Source organism: Vulpes vulpes, chromosome 6 (genome assembly GCF_048418805.1).
Source record: "Vulpes vulpes isolate BD-2025 chromosome 6, VulVul3, whole genome shotgun sequence".
NCBI lineage: Eukaryota > Metazoa > Chordata > Mammalia > Carnivora > Canidae > Vulpes > Vulpes vulpes.
The window spans coordinates 8,890,611-8,905,794 of NC_132785.1; the positions used below are offsets into that span (position 1 = coordinate 8,890,611).

The following is a 15,184-nucleotide window of genomic DNA, read 5'->3' on the forward strand; positions in this document are numbered from 1 at the left end:
TTTGCGGGCCTGCAGGGGACCGAGCGAGGCCGGCCGGGCGGAGGCAGGTGAGCGCTCGCAGGTGCGCGAGGCGAGCCCCGCAGCCCGGCTTCCCGGCGCCGCGGGCGGGCTCCCGGGGTTCGCGCTCCGCGGGGTCCTGCGCCCGCACGGGCCCCACACGGCCGAGCCCGCGGCGCCGGGGGGAAGGAGTTTCCGGCGGACTCGGCGCCGCTTCCGGTCCCTCTCGCCGCGCCGCCTCCGCTGCCCGGTCCCGGACGCCGCTCGCCGGGGACCCGCTCCCCGGCCGCCGCAGCTCCGCCCCCCGCCCCTTCCCCCTCCCCGCGGCGGCCATGCAGTCCCGGCTCCTGCTCCTCGGCGCGCCCGGCGGCCCCGGCGGCCCGGCGGCGCGGCGCGTGCGGCTGCTCCTGCGGCAGGTGGTGCGGGGCGGGCCCGGCGGCGCCGGGCGGGCGGAGGTCCGACTGCTGCAGGCCGGGGCGGGGGCCGACACAGGTAACCCCGCGACGCCCCGCGCTCCTCCGCACCCCTCCCCCTGCTGCCTGGCCTGGGGAGGAGCACCGCGCGGGATGCGCGGGATGCGCGGGAAGCGCGGGAAGCGCGGGAAGCCGGGACCCCGAGGCTCGCGGCCGCCTCTCGCTGCCGGTGCTGTGTGACGCGGGGCCGCGCGCCTGCGCTCTCCGGGCCTCCTCCTGCAGCCCGGGGGTGACCCGGGGGTGACCCGGGGTAGTGCACTCCCCTCCCCGCCGCGGCCGCCGTGCCCCCGATGCCGGTTTGGGGTGAAGGCAGCCCGCAGCCCTCGGGAGTCGTTGAGACCCGGGCTTGACCTTGCCCTCCGAGTGTCGGCGGCCTGGGGGCCGGGCTGCGTCCTCTTCCCGCCCGGGCTAGTGTCGGCTCGGCAGGTGCACCCCTTCTCGCCGAGGATCCGTCCCATCGTTGCAGTGTTTTAAATGTATAACGCAAGCCTTTCTGAATTTTCCAGGGGGCTTTCCTTTCTCACGGCGCTCACATCTTGTTAGAGCTGAAAGTCACAACTTGGTTTTATGTATTTTTTTATTTTTAAAGATTTTATTTATTTATTTATTTATTTATTTATTTATTTATTTATTTATTTAAGACAGAGAGAGACAGAGAGAGACAGAGAGAGGCAGAGACACGGGCAGAGGGAGAAGCAGGCTCCATGCAGGGAGCCCGACGTGGGACTCGATCCCGGGTCTTCAGGGTCACATCCTGGGCTGCAGGCAGGTGCTCCACTGCTGAGCCACTCAGGTGCCCCACAACTTAATTTTAAGACTCATGAGTGCACAGTTGAGTACCTGAGACTCAGGTACTCAGAAGAGAAAAAGTGTGTTGGAGGCGATCACTCCCCTAACTAGTGACAGCTGTAGAATCAGTGCTCTGATTTCTAAGCTCAGCTTTTTGGTGTTTCTTTTGCTTTGTTTTGTGTTTTTTTTGTGTGTGTGTGGTTGGTTTGTTTGTTTGCATCCACCAGAGCTGGTTTTAGGAATCTTGTTTTGGTTTGGTTTGGTTTGGTTTTATGTCGGAGTCAGCATTTGTGCTCTTTAAGGAGAGGGATGTGTGTTGTGGCTCTTGAATGGCAAGGTGATTGGAGGCAATGTTTTGCCAGTGTCATTGTTGCTTAGAATAATGGAGGTTTTTACTAGGAAGTTGCAGGTTTCCTTGTCTGTCTTCCAATCCGCCCCAATCATTTTCATTGTGGTGAAGTTTAGGTCCCATACATTCCCTTCATTCATTCATTAGGTCCCATACATTTCTTTCATTCATTCATTCATTCATTCATTGAACAAATGTGTTTTTTTTTTTCTTTTTCCTGTGTAGAGTTGTGATTTCAAATTCTGCCTCTTTACCACTTATTTTGACTCTAGGGTGTTTGTTTGATAGAGGTTTTTGTTTGTTGCTTCTTTGTCTTAGAAAGCAGAGAGGACAAGGGTAGAAGTGCAGCATAATCTGTAACTTGGGCTTTGGAGTTAAATGAGTTGAAGTCCATTTTTGCACCGTCTGGATATGGAGACTTGAGGGTGGGTGGCTTACTTTTGTGTCCTAGTTTTCTTAACTGTAAAATGAGGGTAAGGAGAGTATATTTGATAGGATTGTTGTGAGGATTTGATTCATATAATTCCTGCCACATATTAATGTTCAATAAAAGTTAATTTCTTTATGATTCTTAGTATATTCATTTTCAGCTACAAGAGTTATTCCGTTTCCTTGGCTTTAGGTGAAATGAAACCAGTCACTTTAGGTCTAGAATTGTTAGAACTAGTTGAGTAGGCATATGGAAAAAAGTTAATTCATACGAACTTAAAAAATTATGTCCAGCAAATCAAAGTGCAGGGTTTGCTTCAAATGTGAGACTCATGAACACATTACAGACAACATATTAACTTCTTAGACTCAGTCACTGACCTTGGCAGGATCAGACCACAGGGAGTAAATTGTGCTAAACTTACTTGTCTTGCTGTTGCAAAGTTGAAGGAAGGAGGACTGTGGATCAGTGCCATTGGATCCTCACCAGAGATGTGGGCTCTATTAAAAAAAAAATGGAGAGCCAGGTAAACAGGAGGCAGGCTCTTGGCTATCCGCGGACATAATGTTGGCCATCAAGGTTGGAATGTCTCATTTTGAACCAGAGGTCATACACAGATAAAATAAAACCACAAATAGCACTATGCTGTAATCAGTTACAGTTTAGGTTGGGGAGATGCTCCCAGCTGCATAGACACATGTGACCAGTAACTCGCCTGTCTGTGTCAGTAACTCATTTCTCTGTGTAATTGACCTTGCTCATTAGTAGTTTGGAAAAAAGAGCAACAAGGTACAGAAACAATAGATTCACATGGTATACTGTTCTTGTCTCCTGGAATGTATGTATGTCTTACTTATCTTTATATTCCTTTTGGTGCCTGTCAACGTTTTGTACATAATGAGCACTCAGTGACTCATAATGCTAAAATTTATACATAGAAGGAGCAGAAGAGGCTGGAATTGCCTTGTGGGTCTTTAAGATAGGAGCTTAACAAAGCCTGGTAAGCAGATGGAAGAGGGGGTCTTTTATGTTAAAAAAAAAATCCCCAAACCCACTGCTTTTTATCCTTTGCTATTGGATAGTTCAAGTATCCACAATTTATAAATTTTTAATACCTCTTTACACTTCAGTTCGTATTGTCTCTTAGTTTTAGGAACAAAGAGGCTTACAAGGAGGTAAGCTACTGTAAAAAGTTTTCAATAAAGATTATTGGTGTTCTCATGGATGGAGCCAAACAGGTTGGTTCAGTAGGATTCTGATATTAAACAGGTTTAGATATACCATGGAGCAAGATCAAGTGATAAACTTGGAAACATACCTGTATAAATCCACCATAATATGTTTAGTGCTGTCATTTAACAACATTGTTATTAAAAGGATTCACTGTCTTTATGACTTTGTGTATGAAATAAATTTGTTTAAAGAAATATTTATTACATAACAAATGAGCCACAGGGATGAAAAATACAGTTAAAGAATATAATCAATAATATTGTGATAATTTTTTTGTGTGATGCATGATAACTGTACTTCATATGCTAAGCATTACATAATGTATATAATTGTTGACTCCTTATGTTGGACTAATGTACTATTATATGTCCGCTGTACTTAAAAATTTTTTTTGATCAAGAAATAACAACAGATACAAAGCTTGTGATAACACACACCAACAATTCATAATGAAAATAAAAACTTCAGAAATAAAGGATATTTCCTACAATTGATGAAGGCGTGGTAGGAATCAGCACCTTCTTTCATCTTTCAAGGTGAGAACTTGAAGTCCTACTCTGTGATGGGAAAGATCCAAGTTATGTTTCTTTCATTTAATTGGAGGTACCAAACAATTCAATGAAGCAAAAAAAAAAAAAAAAAGTGGTACACACTAAAATGGTTAATACTAATATTGTATTGCTCTGATATTACACAGTCGTGTGCATAAAAAATGAAAACATAAAAAAAAAAGAAAACATAATATAAAGATGTATTACCAGAGCTTTTCAGATTTACTGGATACATGACTAATATTGACAAGTCATTTGCATCAGACTTCTGGCTCATACAGATGAATGAGGTGAATGTCTCCCCATTCCTTGAGTTTATACTCCTGGGACCGATTTTGTACTTCTGCCCTCCAGAACTGTAAGAGATTAAATTATGTTGTTTGAAGATACCAAGTTTGTGGTCATTTGTGACAGCAGCAATTGGAAGCTCATTCATCCACTTAAATCTTTTTTGATTGCTTTCTTTAGCACAATTTTTCTTTCTTCTGCTTTTTAAATGTGGTTGAATAGGGACGCCTGGGTGGCTCAGGGGTTGAGCGTCTGTCTACCTTTGGCTCAGTGTGTGATCTCGGTCTCGGGATCCAGTCTTGCATCGGGCTCCCTGTGAGGAGCCTGCTTTTTCCCTCTATGTTTCTGTCTCTCATGAATAAATAATAAAATCTTTTTTTTTTTTTAAAAAGAAATACTTAAAAATACTTTTCGTAGAAGAAATTTTTGCTCATTTTAGAAAAGTGAAATATAGGGATCCCTGGGTGGCGCAGTGGTTTGGCGCCTGCCTTTGGTCCAGGGCACGATCCTGGAGACCCGGGATCAAATCCCACGTCGGGCTCCCGGTGCATGGAGCCTGCTTCTCCCTCTGCCTGTGTCTCTGCCTCTCTCTCTCTCTCTCTCTCTCTCTCTCTCTCTCTGTGACTATCATAAATAAATAAAAATTAAAAAAAAATAAAAAAGTGAAATATAAATCCCCTAAGGACTAATTCTCCCATGCAAAGTCATAATTGTCAACTTTTTATTGTTAATATTATTAGACATTCAAAAATACATATATTTGTACAGATACACATTTCTTTTTAAAAAGTGGGATAATGTATATTTTATAATTCTCACTCATTGTGAGCATATTAGCAGTGATAAATATTGCCATACATGATTATTTTAGGTGGATATTAAGCTCTTCTATTTATCCATATAATTTATTGTACCAGTTTCCCATTCTTGGACATTCAGGATGTTTATTTTTATTTTTATTTTTTCTAAGTAATCTCTACACCCAGTGTGGGCTTGAACTCACAATCCTGAGATGAAGAGTCAGATGCTCTACTGACTGAGCCAGTCAGATGCTACAGGTTGTCTATTTTTTAAATATATAAAAAGTGCAATAGATATCCATCCAGAAATCATTTTTTTTTTTGTGATTTTAAGATTTTATTCTTGGGCTACAATAGAATTAATGACTCTGGTGAGGGGAAATAGAGAACTCTTGCTTCAACTGAGAAATGCAGTGTAAAGGGAAAAACTATACTATGGTTCAAGTCTTAGCTCTGTGTTTACTAGGTATTGAACTTTGGGGAAATTATTAACTACTTTGAACCTGGAGCAGGCTATTTTGACTCTGAGGGCATTGTGACCTTTCTATGATAAGCATTTAGCAGTAAAATCCCCCAGCAATTATAATCTAATAAATCGTTGGGAAGACCTGTGGTAGGAACATGCAGATTAATCTGGAAATTGTGAATAAATTTGGTTTTCTCTTGGGTCTAAGTTTTGTACTTAAAAAAAAAAAAAAGGTACACTAAATCAGTGATTCTTAACCAAGAGTTATTCCCTTCCCTCAGGGGAAAACATGCATAGAAAAATATGGTTCACATAGGTGAGAGGTAGGTCCAGTGGTTGCAGACTAGATGTGGGATGTTCAAACATCCTTAGGGATTGGGTTCTCTCTGCCTTTCCCCACTGTTCCCCCACTATCCACTCTCCATTTGTTGGATTTACTTTTTGTTTTTGTTTTTTTTTTTTTTTTTTTTTTTTAATTTTTATTTATTTATGATAATCACACAGAGAGAGAGAGAGAGAGAGGCAGAGACACAGGCAGAGGGAGAAGCAGGCTCCATGCACCGGGAACCCGACGTGGGATTCGATCCAGGGTCTCCCGGATCGTGCCCTGGGCCAAAGGCAGGCGCCAAACCGCTGCGCCACCCAGGGATCCCTGGATTTACTTTTTGATGTATTGGTCTCAACATCTGCCAGGATTTCTTCAAGTGGTAGCAGTGAGAGCCTTACTGACAGCCCCAGGTTTTGATTGTCCTTACATTTCACACTGTTAGAAGAAGAGAGAATATCTTTTCCTGTGAGCTCTGACAAAAATCCTTGTGAGAACAATTATTGGCCAACCTTGGGTGCCCATCTCTAAACCAATCATTGTGGCCAGATGGTGGAATGTTCTGTCAAGGGTTGGGCAGGATACTTACTTCTGGAGGTTTTGGTGCAGGGGTAAAAGGTGGGATGAGTGGTACTCTACCTAAACCAAATGGGTTGAGCTTCCCCACTAGAGTGAGGAATTCTTTTGTCCAACGGGAAAATAATATTGAGCAGGTAAAACAAAATAGCTGTCTGCTAAACATCAAGTACATAATATCCAAAGGGGTTTGTACAAGAATAAGTGTTATTTAAAAGATACTATTATTGTTTGAATATAGAAATTATTTTCCTACAAATCTTTGGGAAATTCCTTTAAATTAGGAGCATTGCAAGTGAAAAAAGCGAGCCTTATTACTCTAAATGAGCCTTAAATTTAACTTTATTTGGAGGGTTTTATCTTTTGGATTCTTTTCAGGGCTTTTCATTTTCAAGTCCAACCTACCATGCCTGAATAAAATATCTATCAGTTTATTGGTAGCAGTATCTGTGTGATAGTTTGTGCTATACAGAGACTTAGGTTAATCTGAGTTATGTGTGCTTTTTTTTTTTTGCATTATTTGTAATAATAAATGTAATTAAATGTTAAGCAGCCTATTCTGTAAGTCTGTACTTGTTAATTCCTTCTAGTTATTCCAACAGTTTCCATAATGAATATCTTATATTATTAACTAAAATCTTTAAAAAAAAATTATTGCACTTAACCAAAATAGTATATTTGAGGAAAGGTATATGTTAGTTTCTTCTGCCAAAGTTATGTTACCTATTGTGTTATGATCAGTATCTCCATTCCCCTATGGATTAATACTCACTACTTCATTTAAATGAATGCTCTTTGTGAGCATTTTGGAAGAGAGATTGTTACCAAAGAATGCAGAAAATCAGTGAAACAGGGCTTAAAACAGTACCCAATTAAGAAAACAGGATTTAATTAAAAGATATAATCTTTCATTTATTCATTTATCAAACATTTATGGAATACCTACTTGGTTTAATATATTACTTTTCGCACTGTGAGTACAAAGATCATTAAAACCTAGGCCCTGCCCACAGAATTTTTAGACCGAACAGTGATCTTCAAACATTTTTCTCACTTATCTCCTAAAAGGACTTAGCAAACATGTATCCCTTTGTATATTTTGAAGTTGATATCTAGAAATTTTCCTGACAAGGATAGATAGTTGCAGAGTATGGTGTTTTCCACTATGTTGTAAATATTGACATTTAAAACAAAGATTGTTAACAAGTCAAAGTATATCTTTTAATTGGAATCAGAATATCCTAGTAATTTGTTAAACTATCTCTGTTTTGAAAAATAGATAAAAAGTTCTTACTTAACTGTCAGAAAGTTTGCATTTTTTATCTCCTTGAATTTGTATTTCAATTACACTTACTCCTCATAATTTTATCTTAATATTTTTTCTTGAAATGTTTTGTCTTTATCATATTTTTCTGCAACAAAAATATCTAATGTTCAAACATATCTATCATTACAATTATTAAAGCACAGTTCAAAAGAATATCAATATGTTTCAAATTTCTAAAAAACCTAAAATTTTGTGGAAACAGACCTATTAATAACATGAGTGGTGCTTTCCCCCAGTTAAATATTAATTAGTGTAATTAATAGTCCCTAACTGAATATTATTATTACTGCAATGTAAATAATTTTGATATACCAATATCACTCAGTTCTTTGCAGACTTTTTTAGGTCTGAGCCAAAACAAAATGTTGATTTTCAAAAATGTTATTTTATTTGACAACTTAATTATAGCCTTTCAGTTTTGTTCATAGCAAAGAATTGGATGCCACTTGACTTGTAAGTAGAGTCACTGACCTAGCCACTAGAATCACTCTTGCCTCGGTTTCTGGGAGGATCAGTAGTAGAACGCCTTTACCAAAATTTATCAAATGGCTATGGTTATTTCCGCACAAAGAGGCTGCTTGTTTAGTCTCATCAGAAAGAGTTGATAAAATTAAAACCCTTCATTCAGTGTACCTTTGCCAATACAGTATTTTTTTGAGAAAATGCTTTTATCACCTGTTTAATTTTTCATCAAATTTTAGTTTTCATAATTAAACAAAGTGATCTGTAACTATGAATTCAATCAGCTAAATTAGACTTTATGACAGAAAAAAAGTATTTTTCCTTTCAATTCGAATGAATGTTAATATATATTTTAGAGAATGTTTTAAAAGCCACTGAGTGAATTACGGGCCACATTTTATAGGCTTGATTACTAAATACATTAAAGATAAGAATAAAGGAGTCTAGTGGTTACATATTTAAATTACCTGTTTCATGATATAGGGTAATGCAATTTTGTTCTTTAATAATTTATAATAAATAATATAACAGCAGTTAAAATAAATTATTTATGTAATGAGGACTATGGTAGAAGGCATGATATTATCTGTTAAATGTGTAATGAACTTTGTATGTGGGCTTTAGAGAACAATTAAAGTCATGTATAAACATCAGAAATAAATTCATCAGTTTGTTTAGACTCCTGATCAAACTTAAGACATTGTACTTAGTGAAATGAAAACTCACTGGTTCAGAAGCTAGTACAGAACATTTTCATAGTAAGAGAAAAGAACCGTTTTGTAAGATGAGGAATGACTATAATTGGAATGAATATTTCATGGTAACATTTGAGAATAAATTCTTAACTACCTTTTTGGAAGATAAACATCCGACCTGAAAGAAACATTTAAAAGTTCTTTCTGTGGTTTTTATCCAGTGTACTGTGAAAATTTTGGTAGTATTGAAAACTATTTCAGTTACATTAAAATGGATCAGCATCAATCATATGTACTGCTTCAGATGTTCAGAGATGCCTTTGTGTGTGTGTGTGTGTGTGTGTGAACAGTATGTTCTCAAGAGAAGTATTGAGAAAAGCTGAAAAAACAGCTTACCTTTAATATGTGAAGAGCCAGTTTTTGAAGCTTTCTTTGCTTTGTACTCTGAACTCTCCCAGCTTGGATTATTTGACAATATTAACTCTCACGTCTCTGCTCTGCAATGTACTCTATTTGACACAGGCCAAAATAGTCCAGTCATTTCTAAAGCTGTTCTTCACTTTTAGTAGGAATATATAAGACATGGAAAAGTATTCCTAGGCAGGTGAATGTTGATTTGAATAGTCTTTAAAAGAGACTTTTCCCAAACCATAATGTTCTATGCCTCATTTGTTTAGCCCACTGGAGCAATGCACCGTCCACCATGGTAAAATACATGGGAGGCTCCTGAAAAGGCCTGTGGGAATGGAGAACCTGTAGGGCCCATTCTCAGTTCAGTGTTAGGGAAGAACACATGGAAGTGAGGATCTGAAAAACTGATTTCTTAAGACTGCTGTGCTCTGTACCCTTAGAAAGTATGCACTCTACAGACAATTATTGTAGAAGAACAATAGTTGATAATTGTAATACAGTGTGAGAAACATGAACCAGGTACTATGCTAGCAGAAAGACAGGAGTGGGACTCTTGATGGAGGTGGAGAGTGTGCAGAAGGAAAAGATAGGATAAGTTCAGTGAGGAGATAAGGATATTTGAAGAGTAGTTGTCTGAAGGAAAAGGGGTGTGAGAGAGGGATAGGCTTTTCAGGCCAGGGAATAAAGCATCAGTCACTGAGATGGGAATAAAAGAGGTAGAGTTGGTTGAGGCTGGTTGGAGAACACACAACAGAAAATCTAGAGTTCTGTTTTTCTCATGCTAAAGTTGAGGTATCCTGGAATATGTAAGTAATGTGTCCAGTAGCCTACTGATCGGTATGGAACTCAGGAGAGAGATCTGATCCAAAGGAGACATTTAAGACTTTAGTTGTACAGAGGTCAAAGTTGGGCTATTGGCATAGATTAGGTGATTCAGGAAAAGCATAGCATGGTAACAAAAGGTGGCCAAGAATACCAACATTGAGGCTGGAAAGGCAAATGTCATTTTCCTCTTTGCCTACAGCAGATATGACTAATTGATCACTACCTTATTTCTTAACAAATCTGATTTCCATTGTGATTGCTTCTTTAGATTTTTTAGATGCCTTTTGCTTGATTTGCAAATGTTTAAAGACTTTCCAGGTATCTTTTTGTTATTGATTTCCAGTTAATTCCATTTTGATCAGAAAACATACTTTGTATGATTTCAGTCCTTTGACATGTTTAAAGATTTGCTTTGTGGTCCAGCCTAAGATCTAGTTGGTGAATGTTTCATGTGTATTTAAAAAAAAATGCATTCTGTCCTCATTGGGTGTAGTGTTCAGTAAAGGTCATTTATGTTGAGTGTTTAATAGTGTTTTCAGGTCTTCCTTATTCTGTTTTCTTTTTTTAAGATTTTATTTATTTATTCATGAGAGACACACAGAGAGAAAGGCAGAGACACAGGCAGAGGGAGAAGCAGGCCCCATGCAGGGAGCCCGACGTGGGACTCGATCCCGGGTCTCCAACCGCTGAGCTACCCAGGCTGCCCCCTTATTCTGTTTTCTTTTTTTTTTTTTTTTTAAATCATTAGAATTTTTTTTTTAAGATTTTATTTATTTATTCATGATAGTCACACACACACATACAGAGAGAGAGAGAGAGAGAGAGAGAGAGGCAGAGACACAGGCAGAGGGAGAAGCAGGCTCCATGCAGGGAGCCCGACGTGGGATTCAATCCCGGGTCTCCAGGATCGCGCCCTGGGCCAAAGGCAGGTGCTAAACCACTGTGCCACCCAGGGATCCCTTATTCTGTTTTCTAATTAATCTTAGCCAAAGGCTGAGAAATCATTATTCTTACTTTTATATCTTTCTATTTCTTTTTCTCACTCTTCCATCAGTTACTGAGATATAGTAAAATACTCAAGAATGATGATGGATTTACATAGTTCTACTTTTAGTTCTGTCAATTTTTGTTTCATGTTTAATCCCCCCTCTTCTACGTTGCCACGTCACCACTGTAGATTTGCTGTGTTCCTACACAAAAGGTCACAGCTCCTTTTAAGAAGCTTTCTAAGTACTCTCACTCTCTCTGTTTGCTCTCTCTCCCCTTCTGATTCCACTAGGCCCCTTCAGGGGGAGGGTGGCAATAGCTTTCTGTTGTCACTAGCCCAGGATACTTGCACTATCTTTGCTGGCTTTCTTAAACACTGTCCCACTTTCACAAGTTCTTTTATTATACTTTTATTATACTCTCTTTTATTCTTTTATTATACTCTCCTTAGTTACTCAGTTTGAATGTAGCATCCGCTTTTGCTGGGGCCCTGATCAATAAATGGATATGTTTAGGAAAAACATTTCAGTTAGTAGGAAAATCCAGTGCAAAAGCCTGAAATGAGTATGTGTCTGACATGTTCAAGGAATAGTGTGGAGACCAGTGTGGCTAGAGTAGAGTAAGCTGGGAGGACACTAGCAGGAGAGGAGGTTAGAGAGGAAATGGGGGAGCCAGAGCAGAACAGCCTTTTGGGCCACTGCAAAGATGAGGATGGAGTGAGAACTTGTACTACTTGACTGTTTTTTTTTTTTTTTGACTTATTTTATTATGATCACTGTGGCTGCTCTGTTGAGAATAAACTGCAGGGTGCAAGAGTTGAGACAAGAGAACTGTCAGTAGGTGAGAGTTAATGCTTTTCAAGTGATAAAATTAGTGTAAGTAGTAATAAACCCCTAACTGGCTTGGGTCAACATTATGTTGGTAGAGAATATGGTGAGAAGTGGAGTAAGTGGGATTTTCTGAGGAGGCAAGAGAGAAAAGTTAAGAATGGCTGCAAGATTCCTGATCTGAGCCCCTGGAGGAATTAAGTTGCCATTAGCAGAACTGGGGAATATTGTGGATATCGCACATTTTGGTGGAAAGATCAGAAGCACAGTTTTGAATATGTTAGGTTTAGCATCTACTAGGCATCTCAGTGTCTGTTGCTTTCCCTGTATAGAGTTCTGTGGTGTGGGCCAGGGATGTAAATTTGGGAGCCAGTAATACACTGGTCGCACTAAAAGGCGTAAGACTGGAAGAGCTCATCAAGGAGATGTGGTAGGTGGAATAGAAAAGTGGCTTAGAAAAGACCAAGTTGAGGAGAAGAGGAAGAGCAAGCAAGGAAGATTAGGAGTCATGGTAAGGTAGGAAGGAAACAGGAGAGGGGGCTGAGAGAGGGAGAAAGTGGTGGAATCCTTGATGGTGTAAGTCTTGAAAGGAGGCAGGGCCGGCCCCCACCTTACCCTGGAAATCAGAGGGTCAGCTCTTTCTCCTGCCTGCCCCCAGCAGCAGGGCTGGGAACCAAGGCTCAGCCAGTTAAATGCCCTCCCCAGGACTTTGAGGCACCAGGGAACTATGCAGAGTTCTCCACAGTTTACCTGAGGGCAGTGTCCTTATTAGAAGATGCATCTGAAGACTAGACTACAGATGAAGGATCTTCTGGAACTTAAAATGGTCCTTTCCCAACTTTTCTACAGGTCTGAAAAATATCAAAAGGAAAATGGGGGAAAAAGTCCTCTGGTCGTGGTGGCCCAGGTGCGGATCTAGGGGTGCCAGGGGCAGTGTCTCAGTGAACTTACCCTGGGGTGTGACTTTGTGTGACTGCTGTTTGTCCACCGCCTTCCCTCCGTGCTGTGGACTAGTTACTGGGCCTGGGTCTCTTCAATGACCCGCAGGTCCCGAAGCTCCCTCCCGTAACTGCTGCAACAGAAACTGCAGTGACTTTTACTAGGCTAACTTGAGATGGGGTTTCTGCTACAGCAGTTATAGGAAATAACTCAGGGGAACCACAGGTTACTTGGAGTTAAGATTAAATGAAGTAACACAGGGCAGCCCGGGTGGCTCAGCGGTTTAGCGCCGCCTTCAGTCCAGGGCGTGATCCTGGAGACCCACGTTGGGCTCCCTGTATGGAGCCCGCTTCTCCCTCTGCCTGTGTCTGTGCCTCTCTCTGTCTGTGTCTCTCATGAATAAATAAAATCTTTAAAAAAATAAATGAAGTAACATAAATGACATTTCTATAACAATATTTGCCAAATAGCCAGTATTCATTAAGTATTAGTTGATATCTAGACTAATTCGGAGGAAAAGTCTGATTTACACTCTAAATATACACGTTTTCTGTATTAGAAAGTATATCTGTGTTTTACATGATGTTTCCTCTCAACTTACCACATAGCTGTAGAATATTTCTTCATCTATAAAATCTTTTTTTTTTTTTTTTTTACATGGAGTTACAGATTTCTTCATTTGTAAAGCCTCTGTTTCACATAGTTATTCTGGGAATGCATAAAGTACTTAGAAGATAGTAATCATTCAACAAATGTTGGCTGCTTTTGTTATTATTACAGTGATTTAAGGCCTTAGTCTCTGGGATACCTAACTAGCTCACAGATGGCAATGCTGAAAGTTGTGTTTTGCACAACTACTTTTTCTTTTTAAAAAATTTTATTTATTTATTACTTATTTGAGAGAGAGCGAGTGAGCACACAAACAGGGAGCAGTAGAGGGAGAGGGAGATGCAGGCTCCTCTGAGCAGAGAACTTGATGTGAGGGTCGATCCCAGGACTCAGGTATTATGTCTTGAGCCGAAGGTAGACACTTGACTGACTGAGCCACCGAAGTGCCCTGCACAGCTACTTTCTCTAAGTGTCATTGAGCCTTTTACAAATGAAGTTCCAGGTGCAGATGGGATCATATGTCTATTTTGCTCTTGGAGAGAGCAAACCAGGGATTGTTTTGGTTTTAGTCCTGCACTTTAGAAGATCAACCAAACAGTAATGTTATGAAACAAAATCAGAACCATGTAGAAGTGAGAACTTTTGCCAAATCTGCCACAATTTGTTTTGCTTGTTTCATGTAGGAATTCTCGGCATATAGGCTGGAGCTTTCCTAGAAATATGGCCTTTTTGGATTACATTGCTGGAGAACTTCAAGTTGTATAGAGTTGAATTAAGAACCTATAAGGATATAAAAAGGTTGTAAATTGTGTTAAAGATGCCACTTTATGGGTGCTTTGGATGATCTTAAACAAAATACATCCTTCTGTATTGCTGTTGACTTTACTAGTATTGCTATTAATGACAAAATAAGGCCAGTTGATAAAATTCTATTGTACTTTGCCTTTTTTTGCTGATGTAGCATTTAAAATGTGAATTTCACCAATGCTTCCTTTATCTATACTTTGGATACAAGTTTGAGGACATAGTGGTTAATGTAGACAGGTATGTCCATGGGGCCAAACACAGACAGGTGTGTGGTACATTTCTATAATAGTTGGGGTGGTCATGGTTGGGAAAAGCATAGTGTGTGGTTTTCTTGTCTCTTGTAATGGTGTGTTTCCTTATTATCTTTTTAGGTGAAACAGTTAATATTGGAGATGTATCCTACAAGTTGAAAACTCCTAAGAGCCCAGAACTCGTGCCACAGAACTACAGTAAGAAATAGTCATTTATTTATGAATGAATAACTTTTAACTTTTCATTATGGGAATTTTCAGCATATGCAAAACTAGAAATAACATTATAAACATGATGTACTTGTCATTCAGTTTTAACATTTATCGATATATGTCAGTCTTCTTTTAAATGACCCCTATTTTTCCTTCTGGAGTATTTAAAACCTATCCCAGACATCCTTTCACTTCACCCTCAAATATTTCAGTGACGCATTTATTTTTTCATGTACTACTCTTTCTTTTTTTAAGTTGGGATAAAATGTCCATATAATAAAATGCACAGATCTTACATATTCATTTTAGTTAATTTTGATAATTTTATAAACTTATATAACCACCAAGATTACTTTTATCACCTGAATATTCTTTTGTGCTCCTTCCCCTCTGGTCTGCTCTGGAAGCCAGTGTTCTTTTTTTCTACCATGATGGATTAGCTTTGCCTGTTCTTTAGTTTTATATATAGTATAAAGTTTTTCTGTGTGTGTATTTGGCTTCTTTCCAACAAGATAATGATTTTGGAATTCATCCATGTTCCCGGGCTTATCGAT

The 15,184-nt window shown here is 39.8% G+C and overlaps 1 protein-coding gene across 3 annotated transcripts in view; it reads left to right on the plus strand.

Annotated features, from left to right (window-relative positions):
- The first annotated feature begins 225 nt into the window (after window positions 1–225).
- Window positions 226–15,184, plus strand: part of VWA8 (von Willebrand factor A domain containing 8) — a 340,735-nt gene continuing 325,776 nt past the window's right edge. The window contains exons 1-2 of one of the 3 annotated variants that reach the window (XM_072760629.1): window positions 226–489; window positions 14,538–14,615. In XM_072760629.1, coding sequence (XP_072616730.1) covers window positions 330–489; window positions 14,538–14,615 — 238 coding nt within the window. In that variant the 5' untranslated portion in view covers window positions 226–329. Of the gene's footprint in view, window positions 490–1,577; window positions 3,808–14,537; window positions 14,616–15,184 lie in introns of those variants that run through there. The other 2 variants (XM_072760627.1, XM_072760630.1) reach the window with 2 other exon arrangements.